The sequence below is a fragment of the Diadema setosum genome, chromosome 4 (genome assembly GCF_964275005.1).
Source record: "Diadema setosum chromosome 4, eeDiaSeto1, whole genome shotgun sequence".
NCBI lineage: Eukaryota > Metazoa > Echinodermata > Echinoidea > Diadematoida > Diadematidae > Diadema > Diadema setosum.
In genome coordinates, this window is record NC_092688.1 from 44,168,573 (window position 1) to 44,195,755 (window position 27,183).

A 27,183-nucleotide genomic window follows, 5' to 3' on the forward strand; every position below is an offset into this window, starting at 1 on the left:
ACTCACACCCTTATCTTCATTTCTCAAGAGGAATAATTCTTAATGATGGCGTCCCTTTGTATATTGGATGTGCCAACAGGGTGGGGGAGGAGGAGGTATGGATGGGGGTGGGGTGGTGGAGATTTGGAGGGAGTTGGTTCCATTTACAATCAGATTTTGAGCTTCAAAATGCAAAGCAGTATCTATATTTGCACATCATGATGAACAAAGCTGATTGGGTGTCATTTTGTCCACCACCATGTTTGCTCGTCTGCTATCTCACAGTGACACTGATGAATATCCAGAATATACATAGCACTAAAATTAGTAGTGATATACCACATCAATTTTGCCATTCCTTCTACTCCTTGGTTGATGATTTTTTTTCTCTCTTTTGATTCGTATGCAATGATCATTAACTAACAGTGACATATGACTTGCTCGTGTGAATTATGGTACAAAATGAGTCCTTATCTACAGATGCATATAATATTTGTCTGTGTTACAAAGTTCTGCATCCATGCTTGATAAACCTAACCAAGATAGAGCAGTAGATGATTTCACATATACTAATGCTTTACTCTGAGATTTGTTTAACTTCTGTTGTATTGCATGTCATCTGGTTGTCTTAATAAGAACCAAAATTGTTTTTCTTGTTTTTTCTCTTTATCTTCTCTGTTTTTGTTTTTGTTTTTCACTGTGTAAATCTCATGTAATGTTCATACAATCTGTATTAAAATATGTGTAGTTATTCAAATGCCTTGGCCTTTTATTATCATAATCTTCCTCATCCTCATCTTTTACCCCTCTTTCCTGTCAGTTGCATACAAAGCCTCTAGAGGTAGAATTTTGGTATATTCAAAATCTTTTAATTTAATATGTTGAAATTGCATAAACAAGGTGGAGTCAAGATTTGTTCGTATGCTGCCAAAACCACCCTTGCGGAAATAATCTATTTTGATTCAGGGACATTGTTTACTGTGAGGCTGAAAATATATTTGCCATGCGTATAGTTATTTGGGTCATCACGCAAACAAAGCACTCAAAGTATTAGGAACCATTCACAGGGGGTTACAGTAAAAATGCCCCACTAACCAAAATTGAATGGAAACATATATATTTGAATAATATGTCAAAATGGTCAGCTTGCCAATAGTTTGTAAACTTGTGAAATACTGCAACTCTTCTTTCTTTCATTGGGGCATCAATATTGTCCTGTGTATATCGCTGCAATTCTGCCATCAAATTTTACTGGCAGTCATCCATAAGTTGTTCCTTTGAGTACAAATAAAATCTGCAGCACGGCACTGACAAATTATTTCCTGTAGGGTGCATTTGTCTATGTGATGAAGGTTCCGTTTGCCATATGGTGGGTGGGTGTACGTTTTGAAGTTAATGATGCAGTTGAATAATTGGTGTTCACTGTACAGCTATTTTAGCAATCAAAAGCTTGTGTATAGTTTTGACCACAGTTCTCTGTCATAGTTTATCTATGGCATTTCACAAATGTTACTGATTGCGAGCTCATTGCTAACGCAGTGAGGTGTGGTAGGCAATGGGTTAATATATCTGGGCGTGTCCTCAGGAAGGGTGCCAAAATTCCCTCCTACGAGTCTGTCATCTACCAGGGGTGTGTCCTTGGGAAGCTCCTAGGGTTAAGACCCATTGACAGTCTGGATAAGTTTAACTAGTTCGTTTGGGTGGGTGGGGGGGGGGGTGGAGGGAGGGAATCTTTGGAGGGGTGTTTTATGGAAGAGAAAAAGCGGGTATATCCACGAGAAAGTTAGGAAACTTCTCGTTATCATCAAGATTTATTTTCAGCATGCTCACAAGTTTTTGGCATGTATCCTGTTCAGCTCTATTTTATCTAACTTACCCCATTCCTCTTTTGCTTCTGTGCATCACACACCAACTACTAGTATCAGAAAGAGAGTAAGTCAGTGTATTTTATGCTGTCAATACCTTTTGCCTCACAAACTATAAATATCTATAAAAAAAAGATTGGAAAATACTTAGATACTTAGATTGCTGACTATAGCAACTTCCCATCAACTTCGTATTGATTTGTTTTTGCCCCTCATATGTTGTAGATGCCAAAAATTTGTGGGCATAAAATAAGATTTTTGAAATCGGGAGGTGAAAGACTATTTCGCGGGTGACAGAATTCAAGAACATGATTGTAAATATCGTGCTGCTCACATGCGCTTAGCATGTATGTAGGCATGCATGTGCATATACATGTAGTAGGCTCAACATCTTAGTGAAACTGCTACCTGCCCGTATTTCATGTGCATCGCTTGCATACTTTAATAGTACTTATGCAAGAAGAGGGCAATATTTTGGTGGATTGTTAAAATAATTACTTTTTTTTTTTTACTCGAGAAACTCAAAAAAATACAAAGTATTAAGCATCATTTATATAATCTATTTTCTTTATCACATCTTCCTTTCAAAGCACATTTACAGGATCTCCTTTTCCCTTATTTGCCACTTTACTGCCCTTTACCTTCTATTCCCTGTCCATGTCATCATTTTATTTCTGTTCTGTTAATTTTATTCAACTTACTAGTTTCATGAATCAGCCTGAAGAACCGAGTTACAGAGTACTTACAATTGCACAATGAACATGTTCAATTTTGCTCAGTGCAATGGTATGCATTATTTTGAAGAAAGAAATATAAGAATGTAATATTTCTAGAATATGAATAAATGCAGAGATTATGAATGGAAGCAACCTTTTGTGCTTATGAAGTGAAATCTTTTTTATTTCACGTAGTTTTGATAGCAACGCTTGCATGGATGCATTTATCAGTATGAATGTGAACATTCATAGTCTAAATTTGATTTCTTTTTCTTTACCCCCCCCCCCCTTCATTCTCATGCACTCCAATCTCTCCCTCCCTACCTACACTCTGCTCACCCATGTATTACCAAAACCAACCCCACCCTCACTAAAATTACTGCACCCCATTCTCCTGTGCATTCTACCACCTGTTCTTCAATCTTACTCTCCTCACCCCACCCATCATCCTACTTTTATTACCCTCTTCCAATTCTGCCCTATCCCACCTACCCCGTCCCCTATCCTTTATCCATTCAATTCCATCATACTCTTCCTCCCTTCATCCCACTCATCTTCCATCCATTTAACTATCCCCAATCCTGCCCCCCCCCCCGCTCCACCCCAACTTACCCCACCCCTAACCCTCAACCAACCCATCCCGCACTTCTCTACCTGACCCACATGGCCCCGCCCTTTCTCCATCGCACCTCCCTCTATCCAAACCCTTCTCCCTCTACCATTCCTCCTCACTTGTTACATTCATCCATCCAACCAACAACCCTCCCCCTCCCTCCGTGCCTCCCCCTCCCTGCCCCACCCCACCCCAGGCATTTGGAGTCTCAGATCTCTTCCAGCCAGGCAGCACCCCTGACAATCTCTCAGGGGGGCGGGGCCACGACCTCGTCTTTATGGAAATGAACCCACGCAACCGGCACAAAACGGACGGCCTGATGTAAACAGGAGTGCATAACATCGCTGCCAGAATGTATTTCATATTCTTTCTCTGTATACTGCTTTCTTTTTTGGCAATTTTTGGCAATTTCTAATTCATATCCGGTCTTGTTCACATTTATTTATTTTTTTTTTACATGTGTCTTTTTGTGTTTTCATAAAGATGCATTTCAAATTTTTGATGATTGTTACAGAGATGTCCTATCATTATTCAAGGAATCATCTTAATGTGCCTGACACCGACAGGTGATTATTAAAAAAATAATAATAAATACTGCCCTTAAATTATTTTTTGAGGGGGAGGGGAAGCAGTTGATCTGCTCCCCTAACAATTTGCATACTCTTTAGAATAAAAAAGCAAAAGAGAATATAACAGAACCAACTGTGATCGTTCTGAAGCTTTATGTAAAAAGTGATCTTTTCTCATAAAGAGTATGACTTATCATGTATGAACTACTCATTTTAATCTTGTTTTCCCTTTTTTATGAGAAGATCATTTTCAAGTGAATTATCACTTTCCCAAAGTTACCATCACCCACTGGACTACCAAGTGATGTCCCAATTGATGTGGAGGATTATTTTCTTTTTACATTACCATACTAATCGGTGCCTTTGATATCTGCCACAAAATGTTTTTGGTAATGCATAATGGGATTTTAGCATGTGATGTATATTCTGTAGGTCAGTGAAATGTAAAATATATGACCCTTCTTACGAGTCACTGTCAGAGGTATTATAGGCGAGCATTATATTCCAGTATTGGACATCTGCTGTCTGGTATAGGTTAAGAGTCATAGTATCTTTGAAGAATTCTGTCTGTTTTCTTTACCAAACACATGTTGTCAAGATGCATAATCTGAAAAAATGTTGATAGTGAAATTGAAATCTGTCAGAACGTGGCAGAAATTGGAATAAAAATTTGAGTTCTATTCGTGGGAATGTATTTGTAAGCTTTATATTTGACAACAGTAGGTGTCGATTCACGTGTGTGCATTGACTAAAGCCATAATGGTTGTACAGGTGCAGATGTGTAGAACACAAATGCATCTTTGCCATGATGAAGCCTGAAAGGTTCCAACTGCTGAAATAACTTCTTACAAAATTATGGTGACATTTCCACAGATGTGAACACTGTTGAAGGTGCTTTTCTTTTTGTTGTGGATTAGTGCAATAAAAGAAACGTTTATTTTTTTAAAGCTGCAAATGTTCTACATGCATGTCATCTTGCAACTTTTAATACAAAAGACAGTGTTTGTATACATAACTTTTCCTTGATTGCTGTTAAGAAATGTGTGTCCATGTCTCCATCAGAGTCATAAGCCATTGATGTCAAATGTGAAACAGGCGTCTGTGCATCTTTTGATGTCTATATGTGCTTGTTGTAAAAAGATATGTGTGAAATGTGCTGATAAGCACGAATCCTAAAAGAAAGCAAGGACATACTTCTATTATGGTTTGTTTGACTTGTCACATTGTTGGTCAAATTATTCACACTTGTAGTAGAATGATAAAGCTCATCTGCTATTTTTGTCCAGGGAGATAAGCCATGACAGATAATCCCTGAAGCACGAGAAAGGAAGGGTTAATACCTTAATGCGATGGGTCACATACAGCCACCATGCCTGACAGGTGTTTAAGGGATTGGACCCTGGTTGTCTCACCCCTCCGCTGTCTCCGCTGGCCCCTGGAGGCGGTTTGGGTAACATTTAGCCTCACATCCTGTTGTCAGTGATAGTGGCACCTGCTGTCCAGTGGAAAGCATGCATGTGCAATATTATGTGCCTGGGCAAGCCACATCCTCAAGGAGGCCCACTCACACTTGTAAGATAAGACCGGTCTTTTTTCAGGATTGCTCTCATGCTTGGCCTTCTGTGTGAACTTGGACATCATCACCACACCACTGGGCATTCTTCTAGTTGGACCACTCATGTGCACCAAACCTGACTCGATCTGCTTTCTTTTATAAATCTCAAGACTGCTTATCATTTGGTCATGATATAATTGAATATACTAAATGATGCTGTTTGCACTTTAAAAGTAATATTTGAGAACAAATGCCGATGGAATGTCTGAAAATGAGAGGTACCATTGCATCAGTCTCATGAATTCCTGCAGAGAATGCTCTTATTTTGCAAGTGTGAACAGGGTCAGATTTTCGCTAGGATTAGCTTACATTCTGTCTGAGTTAGTCTCTGCTTCCCCTCTCTTCCCTTTCTGGTCCTTCGTGTCCTTATGGCAAATGACACCAAATGTCATACAGAAAGCAGCTAAAAATGATACTCCTTGTTCCGTAGATAGGTTTATTAAACCACAAATTCCGCTGCTAAATCTGCCGCCATTGTTCCAATCATCCTTCCTTAAACCACGGGACGAACAGCCTCCAAACATCGTTTCGCGAATATCTTCAGGCAACAGCATGTGACATGAATGTAGTGCATCTGCGGTACACCTGGTCCGAAAATGTTTGGATTTTTCTAGATGTGGCATACAGTTGCATCATAGTGATCAACAGGTGATAGAGTAATCCTGTGCCAATGACTTTTTGGCTCAGTCAGTAAAACGTGGTTGGCAGGTTTAGCTCCTTACCCCAACAATGCAAAACTACCGCTTCAGATTTTTTTTTTAGTGTGTCTCTGGTATAGTGAGGTCTTAGTCGGTGCAGTTAGCAGAGTATGATAAATGTAAATGGACCCTGAGTATGCTCAGAATGATAAGAAACTGTCATGTGGATTTCAAACAGGGCTCGACGGAAGATTTCCATGTACAGAATAACATAAATCATCACCTGTCTGGCAGAAGGGCCCTACATTAAGTTTGGTTCGTGGCATGATTCAACAGAGTTTTGAAAGCTGCTCTTTCATATGATGTAACCATCATTTTGTGTGTGTGTGTGTGTGTGTGTGTGTGTGTGTGTGCTTTTGTGTGCAAGCCGTAGGGCCCTTCTGCCAGATAGGTGAGGATAGGGTCTGTGCGCATTGTTGAATCTCAATGCTTTCACGATACAATTGCTAAATTTTGCAATTGAGGGGATGTACTGTGTTGGAAGACTCATATCGGCAAGGTGCTTGTTATGTAACTTTGATGAGAAAAAATACAAGCCAGCTGCAATGCTGGTCGTCAGTAGATGTTTGCTGTAAATAACTTTCCCCTCACTCTCTGTGCATTGGCAGGGAATGATGTGGACTCGATGCGATTCCCTGTCTGAGACGTGTAGGAAGGGGATAGGGCGGAGAGGAAGTAGGGAATTTAGTTGAAAACCTGTCTGGGATTTTCCCTCGGCTCGGGCCGGCTCTTGGCAAAGCTTATCATGCATTACCAGTCTGACTCTGTCTGTCTTCTCTCCCACCTTCTCTCTCTCTCTCTCTCTCTCCCTCTCCATCTCTATCTCCCCCTCTTTCTCTTCCTGTATCATGTCTTTCTTTATTATATTTTTCTCTCTCAAAGCTTTCTCTATCATATGTTTCTCTATCATATGTTTCTCTGTCATATCTTTCTCTATCATATCTTTCTCTGTCATATCTTTCTCTGTCATGTATTTCTCTGTCATATCTTTCTCTATATCTTTTTCTATCACATGTTTCTCTATCATATCTTTCTCAGTCATATTTTTTCTATATGTTTCTCTTTCATATGTTTCTCTTTCATATGTTTCTCTTCCTCTTGTTCTGATACTTCATCTGTCTTTCTTCTGATGCGTCTTAGTATGCCTCTGTTGCTGTTTGTACTTTCTCTTTATATCTCCCCACTTTTCTGTGCTTCATCTTGCTTTTTCTATTCTCTTCAGCTCTATTTTTCTTTTGTGAGGTACATGTGTACATATATTTCTCTCTCTCTCTCTCTCTCTCTCTCTCATATATATATATATATATATATATATATATGACTGTCATTGCTCAATTTCTCTAGCAGTGCTGTTAGTCTCTACTTTTTTGTTACTATCTTTTCCACTTTGCAGTGTTGGCTGATAAAAGCAGTATGCCAGGGCACCATGCAATATTGTCTCTCTGCTGCTTTGCAAATGCAACAACAACAACAAAAATCATCACTATATATTGTGTATCATGATTCCTCTTGATAGCTTTATCTCCTCTGGAAAGTGCTTAGAGCAGGCTTCTTTTGTTAGTTTTGTTCCCTTGTATTGTGGCTGATTCAAATATGTGTGGGATATCGTTCAGATTTTGCACATTTTTATGGTGAATGCAATGATATCCCCAATAATTTTCAGTCTCATTGACAATGATGGAGGTCCATGTCTTAGAGGCGATAATGTTTTTCTGATCCCCGGGATTTTTCTAAAGGACTTTGTGGAAAAGAGTTAACATAATGATAAGGCTATGTACAGCTGTCTAGTGGATTCAAAGGTTGTAAATACTCAAAAGTAGTCATCATCTGTTTTTTTTTTAATGTCACGTACATGTATCAAAAGTTTTATGAATGTACAGAATGCATGGTCTAGCTGTTTGCAATAGAAGATCAAGTTTTATTGATGTCTCATGTTGATAATGGAGAGAGGGGATGAGAATGAAGTGAAAAGTCAGTGTGGCATTTGTTCAAATGTCTGTCGCGGACGTGTAGCAACACAGCTGTCATACAACCCCACTATCACCAGTGGTTTGCCTGTTGTTGCCATCCACTGTGTGTTTATTGTGTATGTAGACATTTGGAATGGATTCCAAGAATAAGATCATATTCATATGGGGAACTCTATAATTCATCTGCATCTGCTGACTTGATACTTCCTACCTATCTCCACAAGTCCCTGTATTTCCAAAATTGTGTGACCAAAGGTCAATTTTGTATGTTTGATTTTATCTCTGCATTCCTATTTTGTACATTAATGTAACACAAATTTAATCATAGTGAAACAAAGTTATTGAGTAATATCAGAATCTAACAGTGAGAATACTTGGAAACAGGTAAATGATTAACTAAAATGTACAACATTATTTCATGATGATACAACATAAAGATGAGCAGGTGTCATTTCATGCAAATTCAAGATTAGGAATCTCACATTCTTGTGGTTAGCTAATCTAAGTATAATGAAAATACATGAGACAGCTGTCATAAGTGTTGAAGGGCAAATTCTAGCTGTGGCTATTTCTGAAAACAAACAAAGCTCTTTTGTGAACATTGAAAGAATTCTGGTGTCTGTGATCACTGTCATGCAAAAAGAATTTTGTAGATGAGATAAATAGTTTACCATAATACTTAAATAATGTAAAGAGTATTTTCTTTTCTTGTTAAATGACAGTAGCAAGCAGCCATTTCAACCTTTCAAGTCTAACACTAATGTAGAACTTAATTAGAAAGGATGCCTAGCCTTTTTCTAATTGCTTGTTGGCTTTATTTACTTCTGAGCCTTTTCTTGTGTTAAAGAACACACAGTTAATGAAGTTTATGATACACAAAGATAAAAGATGGTGTATCAATCTGATAATTGTATGTATTGACACAAAGACTTGCAACTTATGTGAAAGATATTTTTCTATCAGGCTAGGTTAATTGGATGTAGCAGCATGTCATTACAAAGAACCCAGAAGATGTGATTGTATAAGTTCTAGTCCTTTCGTTATCAGAAAAGACAAATTGTGTTGCATGTTGAAAAGACAGAGTATGTGTAATGGATTTAGAACATTGCTTAACCTTCATGTGTTATGTATTATACCTTCAGCTTTCCTATAGTAATATTACAAAAATGTTTCAAAATTAAAAGCAAATGATCAGAGGACAGAATTTGCCCTGTGTTTGTATTATTTTAAGTGTGTATACCAGCCATAATATTTTGTGTTAATGAGATTTTGTTAGTGTCAAAGTAATCATCAGTAATTGTGATTTTTTTTTCAAAATCAAATATTGCATTTGTAAATACATGTACAAGCAGTATAACCACCATTAAATATCATTGTAGTGTACATTTAACATCAGTGTTTGTGTGTGATTTAAGATTATTGTGTGTTCTCTTTGTCTCTTGCTTTCTGAAAAAAAAAACACGTTTTTTAACATATTTCATTCATTTGCATACCTTATGACAAAGATATTATGACACAGCATTTTATGACAAATAATGATAATAATAATAATAGTGAGACTCTTATAAAGCGCACATTTCTACCTAAAAAAGATACTCAAGGCGCTATAGAACAGAGTATATATTGTGTCACGTTACAACAGTATCACAAAAAATAATAAGACAACAAACCAACAAACAATAGGCCCATATACGTACACATACTATACATACAGATATACAATAGAAAATAGAAAATAAGAATATACAATAGAAAAAAATATATACAATAGAAAATAAAAAGAAGCTTCCTGACATAGCAACAGCCAGTGCATGCAAAGTGAATAGCAAGTCATGACATGTATAGTATGTGTATTCATGGATGGAATAATTTGTTATTCAGAGGAAAAATATCCTTGAATTTGATTGTATTCATAAACCAACCTTATACCACATTTATCCAATCGTGCCTTTCAATGCTAACATACCTACATTTTTACCTTTAACTATAGGTATCCAAACGCAAAACTTTCTCATATCAATTTCAGTCCAACAAACAGTTCTGTTTAATTCATGTATTCAAGAATATACCTATATGTATTTTTTCTATTTATTTATTTATCTATCTATCCATCTATCCATCTATCTTTTGGTTGTTTCTCTCTCTCTCTCCCCCCCTCTCTCTCTCTCTCTCTCTTTGTGTTTGTGTGAGGGAGAGAGAGATGTGGTTGCGTGTGCAATATTGGAGCCGACCGCTACATGCTGTAGCTTTATGATATTCTCCTTAGCCAAACGAAAGTGTGAAATATGAATATAAAAATATATTTTTAGTACGAGAACACCGTATAGAAATCATACTTTCCTTTGCCTAGTAATTTAATTTAAATATCAAGCTGATTCAGGAGAGATATGAAATCAGCAAAGCTGACCCGCTTTCTCTGACTGTATTCGAAGGGCGTGACTTGATCACAACTTTTATGACGTAGCTCAGACGCTGTTCTCTTATTGGCGCGCCGAGAGTGCTAAGAGATCGAGGCGATCATCGTGTCTCGTTCAATCGTTCAAACTACATGATTGTATAACGAAAGTCACGCGTGCACCGTGACAAGGCACCGTGAACGAATGATTCTGTTTTCTGCACTAGAGTACTAAGAATAGGAATGAGGTTTACTTGGATATAAACTTTATCATATATTAATACATTCCAAGTATTTGAGAACTGCGTGAGATCGTGCTGACAAGTGTAAAAAGCAAACAAAATAGCTGGGGTATAAAGGCATTAGGAAGGAGAAACAGAGCGAATAATTTACGGTTTAGGTTATTGGTTTTCAGAAGGTTTTTCTTTTTCAACACGGCTGAGGGGGTGTTGCAAGAAAGTTGCAATTGATTGCAAATCAATTGAAACTGTGCCATTGATTACAAGCTCCCTTCTTGCAACGGAAACTTGCGATTGCCATTGGTCTGTCTATTGCAAAATTTGTTTGCAATTGTTTGCAAATTGCGAATTGCAAATGTTTGCAATTTGCAATGTTTGCAAATGTTTGCAATTGTTTGCAACTCGACTTTTTTTTTTTGCAACACCCCATAATAGCTGTTTATGTACAAAGCCACACAAAATGCGTTGTATTCTAACAGTAGACTACTTGCAACTGAGCAAAATATCCACAATACGGATATTGCATAAATACCGAAAACCTGAAATATAACATAATGTGGTACACAAAGATGGAAGAACACATGAGCACGATCCAGTCAAATGACATTCATTAAGGTGGCTCAGTGGAAAAGTCCGCGGACTCTCAATCATGATTCGTGAGGTTGCTGGTTCGAATCCCCTGGCTGCTGCAGCGGTCAGGCCCCTTGTAGGCAAGACACTTTATCCTCATTGTGTAGACCTTTAAAGGGGGCTTAAAACTGACATTCCGATCCCTTAGTGGCTTGATCTCCCATGCAGTGGCCACGTAAAGATGAAATCCAAATTTAATCCAAACGAGAGAATCCAAGTTTTGTTACCCAACCTGTGACCACGGCACGTTTTCCTTGAGATTTATCTAATCGCACAGAAGATCTCGAAACGAAAATCATTTTCACGGCATAAATAGTGTTTGATCGAAATATATCACCCCGTTCTTGTTGCTGCTGTTTTGCTGCGGAAACAACCATCAGCTTGACAGACATGATGCCTTGTTACTGGTACTGACGTGGCATAGACGAGCAGCAGATCACACCTCAAATAAACCAGAAAACATTGCGTCTTTTGTTTCCAACTCTAATGACAATATCTACAAATGCATCCCATATCTATGACATTAAGGGTCAGAAAACACACACACACACACACACAATAGCTTAATTAGCATAGAGAGGTTCCTCTATTATGATTGCGCTCAAGGCAAAATCGAAAACCAAATATTTTAGTTTCTCAGTGTTTGACAGATCTAAGCTAAAGGAAGAACACATTAAAGATACTTATTATTACGGTATTACCATGCTTAATCAAGAAGCGTTTACTAGACGCGTTACTAATTTTACAAGCATATAGCTGGAGGGCGATACCAGCACTTTCCCTCGAACAAAAGCAATAAGAACTTTTACGTGTAAACCTTAGAACAGGTGCGATATGATTATCTGTTGTTGCTTGGCAGCCTATTGTTATCAGAAGTCTACTCTTTTTCCCCATTCGATGATAAACAAGGACTCATGATCTGAAACAGAAAGAGGGCTCGGGCTATCCATCCAGTGATCCAAACGGTACAGCTTCTAGTCCCGAACACGTCATTTCGTCAAATTTCCTAATTAGAGAACGAGGCGCGGAAGTGGTCATTAAGCCCCCTAATGCGGCTCACGAGCATGTGGAACACGCGAATAAAACTGCCACGCTCTTTTACCCGCCACCTGACGTCTGTTTTCGACCATACATGCCATCCAGCCATAAAGGTGTATTTTTGTAGGACGCGAAGTGCTAACTATAGACCATTCGTGAAGCGAGCGAATTATGACATGATTCAATTTAAAAATTTACCACCGTTCTATTTTCAGATTTTGCGGTTGGGGGCACCTCGAAGAGAGTGTCATTAAAGACCACCCCCTTTGTATGTGTGTGTGTGTGTGTGTGTGTGTGTCTGTGTGTCTGTTATGCCATGTATCCCTTTCAGGTTCATAGTATGGCTAGATTATCTCTACCTCTTATTATATGCATTAATATAAATTATAGATAAAAATGTTTTGTTTTGAATAAAAAGGTAGGTAAGCAATCATTAATAACATGCAGCATTTTACATTTGTCATGAAGATATGAGAAAGGTCTAACAGAAGGAAGCCTATGCGACTCAAAAAAAATATGAATGAATTAATAAATATATCATAACAATAATATACAATGTCTATTATGTATATTAATCCAAGGCAACCCTCATTGAAAAGATGGACCCTGATCGTGGTTTTTGCGCTCTGCATATTTGATGCAAAGTCAACTGCAGGTGAAAGAACAAGAAAGCGTCTGAATTAGGCAGAAGCGTTACACAACTCGGATTTTCAAATAACCTTGCCTTGCAGGACTTTAAACATGAAAACTGAATTCTGAGTAAACTCTCCATGTAGTATGGTTCAAGTCAAGACCCGTCAAATTAAACCAGTTAGATTTTTTTTTTTATCCGAAAAAAAAAAGTTGCCATATCACTTTTAGGCTTGTAGCTTTAGATGGCGCTGTTGCACTTACTGCTCTTGAAACCTTTTGATTCATTTAGGGCTCACACGGGTAAATAATTCCCCATAGAGACGTGTGTTCAAATTCAAAATTCAAAAAAAAAAAAAAAAAAACTCTGTAAAATAGCTGGGAGAAATGAGGTGTTTCATTTTCCCTAACCTGGATAAGTGAGATATGCCCTTTCATCAGGGAGGTGGGATAGAATATCCATCAAATTTCCAAGGCGGGTTCTTCGGTTCAAACTCTGTCCAAGGGTCCGCAAAGCCAGATTACGAGTTCTTTTCACTCAAAAAATCACCTATTTTCTGTACATGCACCCAACAAAATAATAGTCCCCTCAAATTCCATGAGAAAAGCTTTCATCTTCCAACCAAAATGCAGTTTGTAGAGGAACTCACACTCAATATCTACAGCTATTCAGTTTTTTGCCAAACTGCATTACTGATTTTTAATTATTATTTTTTCTTCATTTATTTTGGTATCTTTGGTACGAATTTGTGAAGGGGTCTGGGACATTCCATTTTATTTACAGGTGTGAGCCCTATACAGTTGGATAGAAAAGCCACGCAAGCTCAGATCACGTGTCATATTCCTGATTTGGCAACAAGCCTAAAATACAACGAAAACATCTCTCACGGACATATCTTATTATCCCATGACCGTGTCATTATGTTTTTATGCCAAGTTTAAATCATTTTCCTCGTGAAAGAAGTCTTGAAAATGATGGTAATCAAGTTCGTTAAAGATTCAACCGCATCATAATGATTTATTTTCAATAATATTATGATGAGCTATATACCATCAGCACTCAGAATTACATTCATGTCAATGTTTTATACAGCAATCATTTTCCATCTCTGATTCACAGACACACCACATGAGATAACATCTGCTATTCTGAACTTTTATTAAAATATCTTTTTCTGCTCGTCTATAGAGTTGTAAGCTTTTAAACATTGTTCTGAATCCCATTTGACAATTCATGCTTAACTCTGAGTGTAACTAATAGATATTGTCTATATCATAATACAATGTAGCTTTAATCTTGCTTCACGGAAAATGAAGTAAATTGAAGTGATAAAATACAACCACAAGAATTTGGCAGAGAGAACATCATAAGATTAAAAGAGATATTATAAGCCTTTACAGGATCGTAACCATTCATGACTTGAAATGTAAATCTGATGTTCACGAACTTTTCTAACGAATATTGATACACAGATGAGAATAGTGACATCTATGCTAAAATTAGAACCAAAACTTCGCATGGAGATAAAAGCGATTTGTTTTCTAAAATATTATTTACTATGGTATTTTTCTTGAACGGAGAAGGGGGAGTTATGGACTAAAACGTTACCTGTAAATAAAATATTCTTCGTTACGATTTTCGAAAAAGAATAACTTTTCAACGAGTCAAGCATGAACTAAATAAAAACATTATCAACCACGCAAATTTGATAATGCTGATTATTGCATTCTGTATAATGGTTTTTCTGTCCGTGTTGATGAACACTACCTGCTCTAAATCTTACATGGACCCTAAACACGGAACGGGGATGGGATGGGAGGCTGCAGGCTCTAACCCGCCAATTTTGGCTGCAACAGAAAAACAAACAAACAAACAAACAAACAAACAAACAAACAAACAAACGAACAAACAAACGAACAAGCAAACAAGCAAGCAAACAAAACACACCAAAATATATTTTGACTTTTGAAAAAGAAATATCATATGCATTTAAATTCTGGAAAAAGACCATTAGCAAACCTGCTAAAACCAAAGACTCGCCACGGGTTTCGCCTGATATCTCCAAGAGCAGTTTATGTGTATAGAGGACGGACCCTGGACACATCGGATTGAAAAACCGTTCTGCGACCTGTGTTTTAAAACTTCCTATACCAACGTACTCTCTGCTCAGCCAGTATCACTTTCAGTTCCTTACACTCGTGGTTTGTTACTGCATGGTATACATACTATTAATTGATATTCCTGTGTAACGTTCCGAATATTTGTCACACATGGGCTTTATTTCCATAGATCTTTCGCTTCCCGAGTGGATTTTTCCCCCGTATGTTATCAGTATGAGTGTATTATGATGGATACATTCTCTCTTATCTAGTATATAACCTGAAAGCTGAACACTTATTAAATAAAAAAGCTCCTAAGTAATGCATAAATTCAGGTTCAGTTTTCATTGGATATTGAGAGGCAAGAGGATGTGTTGTACAGCGTACATATCGTCAGTGATCACACACACACACACACACACACACACAAATATATATATATATATATATATATATATATATATATATATATATATATATATATATATATATATACGTACATCTTGTGATAAAAAAGTGGTTTATAAGCCCATAACCTTCTTAACGCTCTGCGTACTTCGTTAATCTCCTGTCCATGGTATGTGTGTGAAACAGGCCTAAATGTGCACAATTTTGACTCGTTGGCAGAGAAAAAAGGGTTAGTAACAGTCAGATTTGCCTTCAACTTTACACCGATTTATTGCTTTTTTTTTATACTGTTAAACCATCATCCTATTATCGAAAGAACACAGCCCTGAACCATTTCCGGAGGAGGGGTGAGGTTAGTACACTCCATCCTGATGGTGCGTGGATCTTAAGCGCATAAGGTAATTCTAATCTTGAAAAGTTCCTCAAAGGAACAACATCAGATTAGAGTCAGTCGTTTTCTTATTACAGGAAAAGCACAAGTGAGAGCGACTCTTTGATTCAACTCGATTCAACCGAAACAGGGTCAGTCAACTGAACGAAAAAAAAAAGGTAAAGAGAGGGTGAGACAGTGAGACGGAGGGAAAAAAAAAAACAGAACCCTTCAAGTTTCAAGAATGTCCAAGTGACTGGAATGGTTGCCCGCATTATACTTCCGTTGAAACCATTGACCTGTTCAGCCGTATCATGCAAATAGGGACCTCGCCAGCGCCTACAAAAGCACATGGCACACACCCACACACATATACACACACACAGCAGAGGAATAACATACAATTGTATGTAGAGCTATACACAAATACAGGGACTTTCAATCGTTCTGTCTGTCGTCGTACTGAGCAAGACCTGGATTCTACGTTCAGTCTTGCCATTTTAAAGTTTTAGTTCAAACTTGGCTATATATTCAGTACTAACTCCCAGGGGATACTGTTCATACGGATGCTCGGACAGTCATGTTTTGTTAACATTCCTATTTCATGCGTAATGCGCTCTTCGTCATGTAAACCAAGACACGGACCTTCAGGGATGTCCATATAGGAGGGGTGAGGTATACAAAACACTGCCATCCCAGAGTCAGAAACTACCCTTCTTGATATCATCTTGCCATCGTATTCCCGCTACCCAGCACTAAGTTTGAGATGTTGTCGTCTGCAACTGTCGGCGCTATGTTCGTGGGCTCTTCACTGGCCTTCTCCCTGCTGAACGCAGCTCTAAGAAGGAGTCCGCCCGACGAGAAGTTCGTCGCCCCGGCCAAGAGACACAAATGGAGGAACGAGGTGTGCTCGCTGACACACGCCGTGGTCGTCGCCTTCGGAGCCGTCCACTGGTAAGCCGCGGGTAGTTTTAATATCGAATACCAACGAGTGACAGTAGCTTGGTAACGCGGTTAAAGGCGGTTTTCGTAACATTCATATTTTATGCATACCTTAGGGGCTTCACAATCATTGACAGTAGCTAGGTAACGCGGTTAAAGGCGGTTTTCGTAACATTCATATTTTACGCATACCTTAGGGGCTTCACAATCATTGACAGTAGCTAGGTGACTCGGTTAAAGGCGGTTTCCGTAACATTCATATTTTATGCATACCTTTTAAACAGACGTTGTTCTTGACAACCTGAAAGCTTGTCCGAGGCTTGTCCGACATTAAGCAACAAGTAAAATATGCAAACCCGATGCGGAATTTAATTTCAATAATATTATGATGAGCTATATATATATATATATATATATATATATATATATATATATATATATATTTATATATCACAATGCAACTGTCAAGAATAACTGGCAGTTTGTTTTAACTACCCTTCCCAAAAGAAATGACAGTACCCAACAGAGCAAAGCTAAAACATTGATAATAAATCCAACTCAGAAGGCTATAGGGTTGGCGATAAATCTGTAGTTCATTGTAGGCTATAATCCTTACACTTGTGTCAATTGCTTATTACCAAATTCAACTTTTTATAATTTGTTATAAATAGTATTTCTAGCTTTACGTGAAGTTTGCATGGTTGTGCTCGTAAAGTTATTGTTTGTCTTTTTTCTGTATTAAAATCGAGTTATTTCTGGTCCGTGCAGAAAAACTGTCCTGAAAGGTTGTGTATACAAGTGGTACTTAGACCATGTGCTTGTAACTGTTTTTATTTGTTTATAATTCCTGAGAGCATTAGTCACCATGATGGAATGTTTGCTTAATGCGTAAGTGCTCAATGTCATCATCACCAATAACAGGTGAGCTTTTCTTTCGCGAAATAAGATCCCTAAAATAAGAATTGCAGTGCTTGTGACCTTAAGGGATGGTAGTCCCTATAGTTTTGGTTGAGATGGGGATTCAGATTTCAACTTTTTTTTCGAGAAACTTCTTGTGAAATATCAATTAGCATACAATATATAATATATATATATATATATATATATATATATATATATATATATATACAAGAGGAATTCGAAGGTTATTTGTTAAAAATGTCAAAGTGGCTCGTTGAGCGAGCCAGCATAATATCATGGTCAACACAGTCAATCACCATCGATTCCAGAAATCGATGAAGACTTTCCTTTTCAATAACTGATTGATTCATCATGTACTTTTTTTTTCTTTGTCTGTTGTACTTTTTTTTTCTTTTCTCTTACCTCCCAAGTGTAAGATGGGTTTGTGAAGCGCTGTGATACATTTGCACTATTTGTAAGGGCTCTATATAAATACCAATATTGTATTGTATAAAAATCGGTTTTGAAATGGCTGAGATATCACAAAACAAAGTAGAACAAAGGTGTCCCAATAAAAGGTAGGTCCCATCTTTTGTTACGACTTCCTTATCTTTGGATATCTCAGCCATTTCAAAAACATTTTTCATCAGATAGACTTTGAATTTCTCTTAAGATTGTATACGCTCTTTCTTATTTCAGTTCTGAAGAGGTTTCTCATTATCTCACAAAACACGTTGGAAACCTGAAACCCCACCTCAATCAAAACTATACCATCCCTTTAAAAGAAGAAGTTAAAAACAAACCCGTACCACGAGGAAAGATAAAATTTGACTGCAATGGGAAATAAAACCTTGATAAAACCAATGAGAATAACAGATCCGTGCATATCAAAACGAATCAGACAGACACGTAATATCGAAGTTATATATTATAGGACCATGATGTATGATCCCGCCTTACCATCACATCTTGAACAAGAAGGGCGAAATGTTTCAAATTTTTTTTCCTCCAAAGATACGTTTTCTTTCTGACCTTACTCGACATAACTCTCATACAACATTAAAAACAGAGGAAATAAGTGTATTCCTGCATAAGATGTCGAGTAGAAGTAAACCCATGACGTTGGTATCTTTGTGTGCAGAACTCGAATCAATTATTTAGGAAGTGACGCCATGGTCACGTGATGAAGACGACTACTTCTACTTCCAACAGATTATAACGTGGTTAGTGGTATTTTCGTATCTCATATTCCGTCGTACTTCTAGCTACTTCTCAGATTTCCCTCATCTAGTTCTCTTCCTTCCTTCTAGTATGACACCGCGTGCCTAGATAAAACTCGCCGATCTGCTGCTCGAATTTAACATCGTTTGTAGTAAATGGATGCATCCACACGGAGTGTTTGAAAGTGTTTTTGAATGGTTTGTTTGCACTTTTTTTTTTCACCAGCACAAACACACCTATCCAATCACATGAATCATTTAACTTTTCCTGTCCAGTCGATAACATATATATTTGTGTGTACAATGTCAATGACATCTTAAGATTGCTGTGTAGTACAGTAGAGCGAGTTTTGTGCCGACACGTACCTTCATCATAATAGTAACATGAGGTAACATTTCTTTTTTGTAATGCTACTATCAAATATAGATGAGTTCTAATACAAATCCAGCAGCTTCCAACCACTTGCTCAGAGAGACGTGAGAGTAGACAGATAGATAGTTGTTCAGGAATTTTTGTTTGATCGGGTTGTTTATTTTGTTTGTTTGCGTCTTTGTTTCGCTTTAAACATTTTTATGAAAGGGCGGGAATGTGAGAATGCATAAAAGGAATGCACAGCTATGTGAACTGGGCATAATCATTTATAGCACATGCCTGATGTCAATAACAATGGCCTAATGACACTGGAATGTTATATAAGCAGCTGTCTGAATCTTAACGTCTAGACTCAACATGAGTCAGATTATTCGCCATCTAAATGACAGCATATAAACGTATCCGGAATGATGATCTGACAATACATTTAAATGCAGTGACGTACATTCGATCTGCTTTGTATACGCGCCTATGGATCCACGGAGCTTCATTTGAAGCGCCTTGCTATATTACAGACCTACATGGCTTCGTGTGTCTGCTCCCGTGAACGGCGTTTTGAATCAGCGTTTCAAAACGCTGATTCTGCCTTCGCAAATTGGAGCATAAACACACCCTTTGATGGTGAAGTAACAAAACAGTATGACGAATTTTATATACCCCTACCAACAAATTGCCCTTCGAAAAGTGCGAATGCTAATTCATTCCGCACACCCATGCATACCCACAAACTGAGGATAATGTATATGATACCATTCACTACTATCGTTTGTTATTGTCATTTTTTTTTAGACACGTTGGGAGGCTCGTATTCTTGGCGGTTAGTTCGCTCCCTCTATAGATACGAGACCTAAAAAAAGTGAACAAAAAGCAGGTACAATAGTTTGATTTCCCGCATTCTATGGTGCCCTTAGTAAGTTTATTCATTTCCAGAAGAGCGTAAAGAGACAAGAGAAAAGCTAACCGTATATATAACAAATACTGGTCCTTGGTGAAGGACCCCACCTCTTCTATTTACATTATCGTGTTCTAGACTCACTTGAATGGATTTAGTGGATACCTTTTTTTAATCTAAATTTGAATACGGAGACACGACCCCAACGCATCAAAAAATCTGAACAAAACACAATTCAGAAATCTTCTCTAACTTTTAATGACCTCTCGTTTTAACCTGACAAAAAACATACTTCACCTGCCCCCTGCATAGAAAAAGTGAAACAGACTAAAGAACTTTGAAAGGGAACGGGGAAGAGGAGGTCGTAAGGTTGAATCCGTCGCTCCTCCACCGCCAGTGGGGTTAGACCAGAAATGCAGGATCTCAAAAGCTCTATATATACCATTCATGAGCACATTTGACAAGATGATGATAATAATGATGGTGATGATGACACCAAAGAAACAAACTCCATCTTCCAGAAAGCAACATAATATCATGGTACTCGAGCATATTCCCAAGAAACTTACCAAGACACGCCTTAAAGACTGGGCATAAGAGACAACTTCTTCAACCAGAGGGTGGTAGAGAATTGGAACAAACTCCCAGAAGTTGTCATTCAATCACCGACACTCCTCACATTCAAAAAGAAACTGTCCAATTTGGTTTTATACTAACGGTCTACAAAGCTCTTTAAACCCTGCCGCATGCGCTTTGCAATCTATACGTGAAGAAGGATGTGTGGCATTTTAATGCAAATTCAAGATAAATTCATATGCTAATGGCGCACCGATGATCAAAATTGTATCAATGATGAAACAAAATGATGATGATGATGATGATGATGATGATGATGATGATGATGTTGATAATAATAATGGTGAGTATTATGATTATGATATAATTTATCATTCTTGTCATTATCATTTACTAATATCGTTGTTATTGGTATTTTAATGTTTTCTTCTCTTTGTCTTTCGTTGTAGCTGGACTATGCTTCCTCCCGGGGGCAGCACACAAAAAGACGTATCTTACTTGAGAGAGGCCGAGGTGTTTGGCGCCATTTCGTCGGGTATGGAATACTCGCTATAAAAACATGTTATACCATGTAGTTTGTAGCTATCTCTGTTGAACGAACGTCTGTGTCACGGTTACAGCTCGTTATTCCGAAGGTTCGTTGTTCCGAATTTCATTTTCGGATTAACGAATCTTCGGAATAACGAACCTTTGGAATTACGCCACAAATGTTCGGATTAACGAACCCTTTTTCATTTTCGGATTAACGAACCTAGATAGGTGTAATGTTTCGGAATAACGAACCTTCGGAATAACGCACCTTCGGAATAGCGAACCTTCGGAATAACGAACAGCACCCTGTGTCACTACAGTATTTTATGACATATTCTGCCATGTATACCATGTCGTATAACGATTTATGGTGGTTCGCGTTAAAGGGAACACGCAATGCAAATGCATGTTGACTTGTATTGATGCACAATACCCTGATCACCCTGATCATCGTTTTCGTATAGCCAAAAGAATATGCAAATACATATGTGTCATATATTTTATGATATTTCTATTATACTTTTTTTTTCAGATTACGAAGATACACCAACAAATAATCTCCTAGACCAAGATTTTGTCTGTGATATAATCTGTCAATCACTGGTAAAGTACTAATATGATTAACAAAAGACATTTAAATGTATCTTCCCTTAAACTAAGCATAACTTGCATGTTTTCCTGCAACGTCGTTGTTATTCAATGAATTAATAACACGGAAGCTTGCAAGATTTGCTTAGTCTAGGGGAATGGTTACATTCCAGTGTCTTTTGTAAATCATATCATTGCCTTCGCAATGATTGACAGATGATGCTATTGACAGAAACTTGGTTCGGATTTTTTATTTATTTATTTATTTATTTATTTATTTTTTTTTTTTTGGGGGGGGGGGGGGTGTATGTGTATGTATCCAAGCAATCTTAAAAAAAAAAGTAGTATAAGATATATGGCAAAAACCTGATATTCAATTTGCTACATATAGTGATGTTGAGGGAATCACGAATCAATATGAGCTAACATAATGCATTTGCAATGCACTCTTCCTCTGAGTGTTCGACGTAACCTTGATTCATGCTTTGATGAGTCAACATTACCTTCTCCGCCGGAAAAAAAAACCCCAACAAAACAAAACAAAAACGTGTAACTTCCACACCCTCGGGGAATTCCTATACAATAGCATATAACTTCCAGCTGAAAAGTTTCCAATGATAGAAAACACGCAGACAAGAATAAATGACGAGAATCATTGTAATAATATAAAATTATTATAATACATAATACATAATATATATATATAATATATTACGTAATATGTAATATAATAAGACGTTTTCTGGTTTAATCTATCTGCTCTATTTAGACTAACGAAATCCGTGTTCTAGTCCATTTTTCACTATGATATAGTTTCAAATTCAATGACACTCTATGTTTAGTTGACTTGCACTAAACGGAGGAAAATCGTACAAACAAAATGGTAGAAGTTTCACCGAGAAAATGATAGACGGAGTATATGATCTAATTTTCATATAGTTCTACAATATAGTGACATTGGTCACAATCAAGTGTACAAAAAAAAAATTGATGCTATGATATAATCACCTCACTATATACTCTCCATTTAGTTTCTATATACACAAACAGATAGAATATGATCATTATTGTATATGAGACCTGATTTACACGTAGATCGATAATAATTAAGCAGCTGCAAACTTTGTCCCTAAGCGAGAATCATCATCATCATCATCATCAACCATTTGACAAAAAGGATACAAGTGCTTTCTTCTCTGATCCCACATATTCTACAGAGGATTTTGGTGAAGGTTTGTGTCCAGGTCCTTGGAAGACCGTTAGATCAGTGTGGAGTGATGACATCATCACTTCAGCTAATTTGCATACATAATTTGCATACATAACCAAGTTATGGCGCTGCTCCGTGAAACTGTTTTAGTTTCATATCAGTGCATATCTTTCTCACTTTGTTATGTATCCGATTTTCATGAAACAATGACTGTTCTGTTTGTTCAATTATTCTACAGTGTATATAGCGTTCGAGCCAAATTGAACATGTGGAATTGGATCAATGATTATACAGATACAACAACAACGACAACAACACGTACAACAACATCATCATAATCATCATCATCAACAACAACAACAACGACGACGACGACGACGAAAACAAACGAAATTATCTTGACAGGGTTTGAAAAATACTATCTTTTATATGGAACTCGATATCACAGATATATCGTTTGAAGACGATATTGTTTTGCCACTTACCTTGGCGAAACAACGATGCCATTTTTGTTCTTAACGTTTTTGAAAGGTCACGTGAGCGATCTGTACATGGAGGCAATGCTGGGCAAAACACACTAAAATCTATTTTTATTACCTCGTCGATTGTAAAGTGTAATCATATCATATACCGTACAGTCGCTGATAATACTATATTAGTACAGTATTATCAGCGACTGTACGGTATATATATGATTACACTTTACAATCAACGAGGTAATAAAAATAAATGCAGGTAGCATTAGTAGCTTGGAAGAAGGAAAAGAAAAAGTGAGTAACCTATATTATCTCATCATCACGTGTTTTCTTCACAGGTTATTATCTCTACGACTTCGCAGACCTTATGCTCCACAACTCCTTAGCCAGGGTGACCGGCCTGTGCGTCCACCATGTAGTGGTAAGTTTGTGGGGGGGGGGGGGGGTCGAAAAATGGTATTTATTTCGTGGTCACTTTGACTGTAAAAGATTTTTTTTTTTTAATATTCATGTATTTTTCATACAAAATATAACACAAAGTAAATTGAACAGTTACCGAGTAGGCCTAACAGGTACTGAAATACAATTACTTCTTATATCATTCCCAAACTGCACTCGAGAGGTTCATGATACAACCCAAGAAACTTCCAAAATAGTTGCATATATTTTCTGAATTTGTACCCTTAAAAATAAAAACAGAAAGATCTCTCTAAATTCGAAGAAATTGTAGAGCATGTCCCGCCTCACTTCCTATTCATCAATTGCCTAAAACCCCGCCATTTTGAAAAGAAAACTGTGATTTTGTACAGACCATGATATGATTAGTTTACAAGTGACAACGTTAGAATATTTCTAAAACGGATTAGAATATAGCACTAGTTGTCGATGAGGATGTGTTGGCTGGATCTAGATGCAAATTCATGGAGAAGGGTTCAACGACCTATTCAGTGTCCCCTATCACTTTCCCCACCGTCTGACTATAGCGGTTGTTAACCTCTGTTGGGTGAAGAGGTAGAAGGTTATTAATGTTACTTCGGGGAATTCTGAATTTGTTTTTATTCTCCCCTTGATACCAATAATTACTTCAGTCTGTCGGGATGGTCTCGAAGTTCATGTATAGGGGACTTTCGTTTCAGAATATTCCTCGGCGCACTAACGACGTACTCCACTGAGAAAGAAACCATTTTATTTATCTATAGACTCACTTACCATACTTTTTAACTTGTTGGGTTAATAGCTCAGAGTAAATTTATTAGTTCTGTCTCAGTGAGTATGTATTGGGTCCATTGAGTGAAGAAATAATAATTGTTTTCACCTACTTCAACAGCCACTATTAAACCCTTCCTTCGAGATCCTTCTTCCTGAAAACGGTGTGTGCCCGTTCAAACTTGTTTCCCGAATTGATAATTAATTAATTATGTTAATGATGTATCAAAATTAATACACTTTTGAATGTACTTATGTGAGAAGCTCAGTGTTGGAATTTCTTTTCTTGGTATTCTCTCGATCCCCTTTGTTTTTAGCTGAAGCAGTATATAAAAACACTGAAAGATACCATTGTCGTTATGATTGAACGGGTCGTTAGCGAGTCATATTTCTTAGTGGTGTGTTTCATGGGTTCATCCCGCGAGACCGACACCCACGATTCATAGCCCACGAGTTCGACATTGAAAAATGGTCCATGAGTCAGACAGTCCAAGAGTCATACAGCCCATGAGTCTGACACTATGCAAACAGGGCCCACGAGTTCGACACTAATCAGGAGACCCACGAGTTCGACACTAGGCAAAAACGGCACACGAGTTCGACATTACATCATGGGGCATAACCAACGTGTCGGTCTCGTGGGCCTTGTTTGCTTATAGTGGCAAACTCGTGGGCCCTGTCTACCTAGTGTCGGACACACATGGGCCTTATTTGCTTGGTGTCGAACTCGTGGGCTGTATAACTCGTGGGCCAGAAGTCGAACTCATTACTGTACTGTGTTTGACGTAGCCTACTCGCATCTGACATCTTGATCACATTTCATGCTTTTTAATTCCCCCTCTCTCTTGCGGCAGGGTATCGGTTGTTTCTATACCGCCTATGTTTTGGGTCGCTTCTACGACTGTTGCGTTTACTGCATGCTCGTGCACCTGGCCGGCATTTTTCTCCACCTCCGCATACTCATGGTCATGCATGGGATCGACAAGGGTCACCCGATGTACCGTGCCAACGCGTTAGTAAACGTTGTCGCCTTTGCCACCTTTCGGCTGGGCATTATGTTCTACGTCCTTACCATGGTGCTGGCGGAACCGGGTCTAGGGGTGATCGCGAGAGTCATCACGTCCATACTCACGGGCGGCCTTGTTCTCCTCAACGTCGTGCTCTTCAAGCGGCTTGTCGTCAGCGACGTCTTACCGCTGCTGACCGAGTCATCGCCGGGGTCCGCGAAAAAGAAGGATGACAACATCCTCGATACAACATGACGGATCCTCCGGGGGTCACTGAGCACATGCTGAGCGTTTGTATCTACAACTGAATTTGTCGATCTGCCACTGACATACGTACCGCACCCACGTTCATTCTCAGTAAGATTTTACCCTGTGCTTCCCTGAAGTGCTTTCGTTGCTTTAACGATTTTGTTTTCTCTACACCTTTATGGGCTGTGATCATTGATCAACGTGTCTGCATTCAGTTTTTATCAGTTTGTAGTCAGTTTAATCTGATTGCATAGATTGCATTAGTAGGCAAAGGATATACGCAATATAGATTTATATTCACTTTTTGAACACTAACGTCTTGGTTCTTACTTTTTACAATGAGTAAGTGTTATTATTATAGGTGGTAGATAATCAGCACCAGATTCAATAGTTTTGTATCATGATGTTTTATTTGAGTACGGTTATAATATGTAATTCTCAGGGATGTGAAACATTCAAGATTTGCCAATCACCAACCCAAAACTCATTTTTCCCCAAAGCACAATGATATCTGCAAAGATTGAGTGATGTTCACAACATATTACTCCTTTACAACAACTCTTGGCTGTGATAACAAAGCCACAGAGCATTAGTTCATGTCGTGATAATGTATGTGTCTCTCTCATTGCCAAAAATTATCTCTGGTGTCGAACATATGGTGTGATTCGGAAATGCAGCTGGGCGAAGCCAGTGTCGGCATCGTTTGGAAATGTTATCAACGAAAAGAATCCTTGTGAGGAGGGAACGTACGGGGACCAAGAAGGTACAGTAGATCACGGGGTTAAGTCATTACGTGACAGAAAAATAATTTGATTTTCACTGCTGTGTCTCTTTCGTTTGTACATGACGCCATTTCATTGGAGCCCTTTTCTGTTGCAAATCGGCAATTTCTATTTGTTTTCCCCTGAATACACTATTTGTGAAGATTTATCGAATCTAATAACTAGTTTCCATCTAGCGTTTCTCCAACATATATAGGGCCCTTGGATACATAGTAAAATCCATAAAATTTAATTGATGTGGATATAAGAGGGATTCTCTTTCAGCGAAATTACGCTCGGATTTGATGGGTTAACTGTTTGGGTATTCTTGAGGGAGTATACTAACAGTATTTATACGATGTACCAACAAGGGAAATGGTTATGATAATGTTAACATGTATGATGGACTACAAGAAA

At 37.9% G+C, this 27,183-nt stretch overlaps 2 protein-coding genes across 2 annotated transcripts in view; both read left to right on the forward strand.

Annotated features, from left to right (window-relative positions):
- LOC140227321 (phospholipid phosphatase 3-like) overlaps positions 1-3,593 on the forward strand; it is a 42,699-nt gene extending 39,106 nt beyond the window's left edge. The window contains exon 6 of the mRNA XM_072307737.1: positions 3,370-3,593. Within this exon, the coding sequence (XP_072163838.1) occupies positions 3,370-3,498 (129 nt within the window). The 3' untranslated portion in view covers positions 3,499-3,593. The remainder of the gene's footprint in view (positions 1-3,369) is intronic.
- A 13,035-nt stretch (positions 3,594-16,628) lies between these two features.
- Positions 16,629-26,011, forward strand: LOC140227929 (TLC domain-containing protein 2-like). The gene is made up of 4 exons (XM_072308311.1): positions 16,629-16,789; positions 21,188-21,273; positions 23,882-23,964; positions 25,604-26,011. Exons 1-4 carry the CDS (start codon positions 16,629-16,631, stop codon positions 26,009-26,011), a joined length of 738 nt encoding a protein of 245 aa, XP_072164412.1.
- Positions 26,012-27,183: the final 1,172 nt, after the last annotated feature.

Coding starts and splice junctions, on each gene's coding strand:
- LOC140227929 (XM_072308311.1), top strand. CDS start 16,629: ATGTTCGTGGGCTCTTCACTGGCCTTCTCCCTGCTGAACGCAGCTCTA. Junction 16,790..21,187: donor GCCTTCGGAGCCGTCCACTG/GTAAGCCGCGGG, acceptor CTTTCGTTGTAG/CTGGACTATGCTTCCTCCCG. Junction 21,274..23,881: donor GTTTGGCGCCATTTCGTCGG/GTATGGAATACT, acceptor TTTTCTTCACAG/GTTATTATCTCTACGACTTC.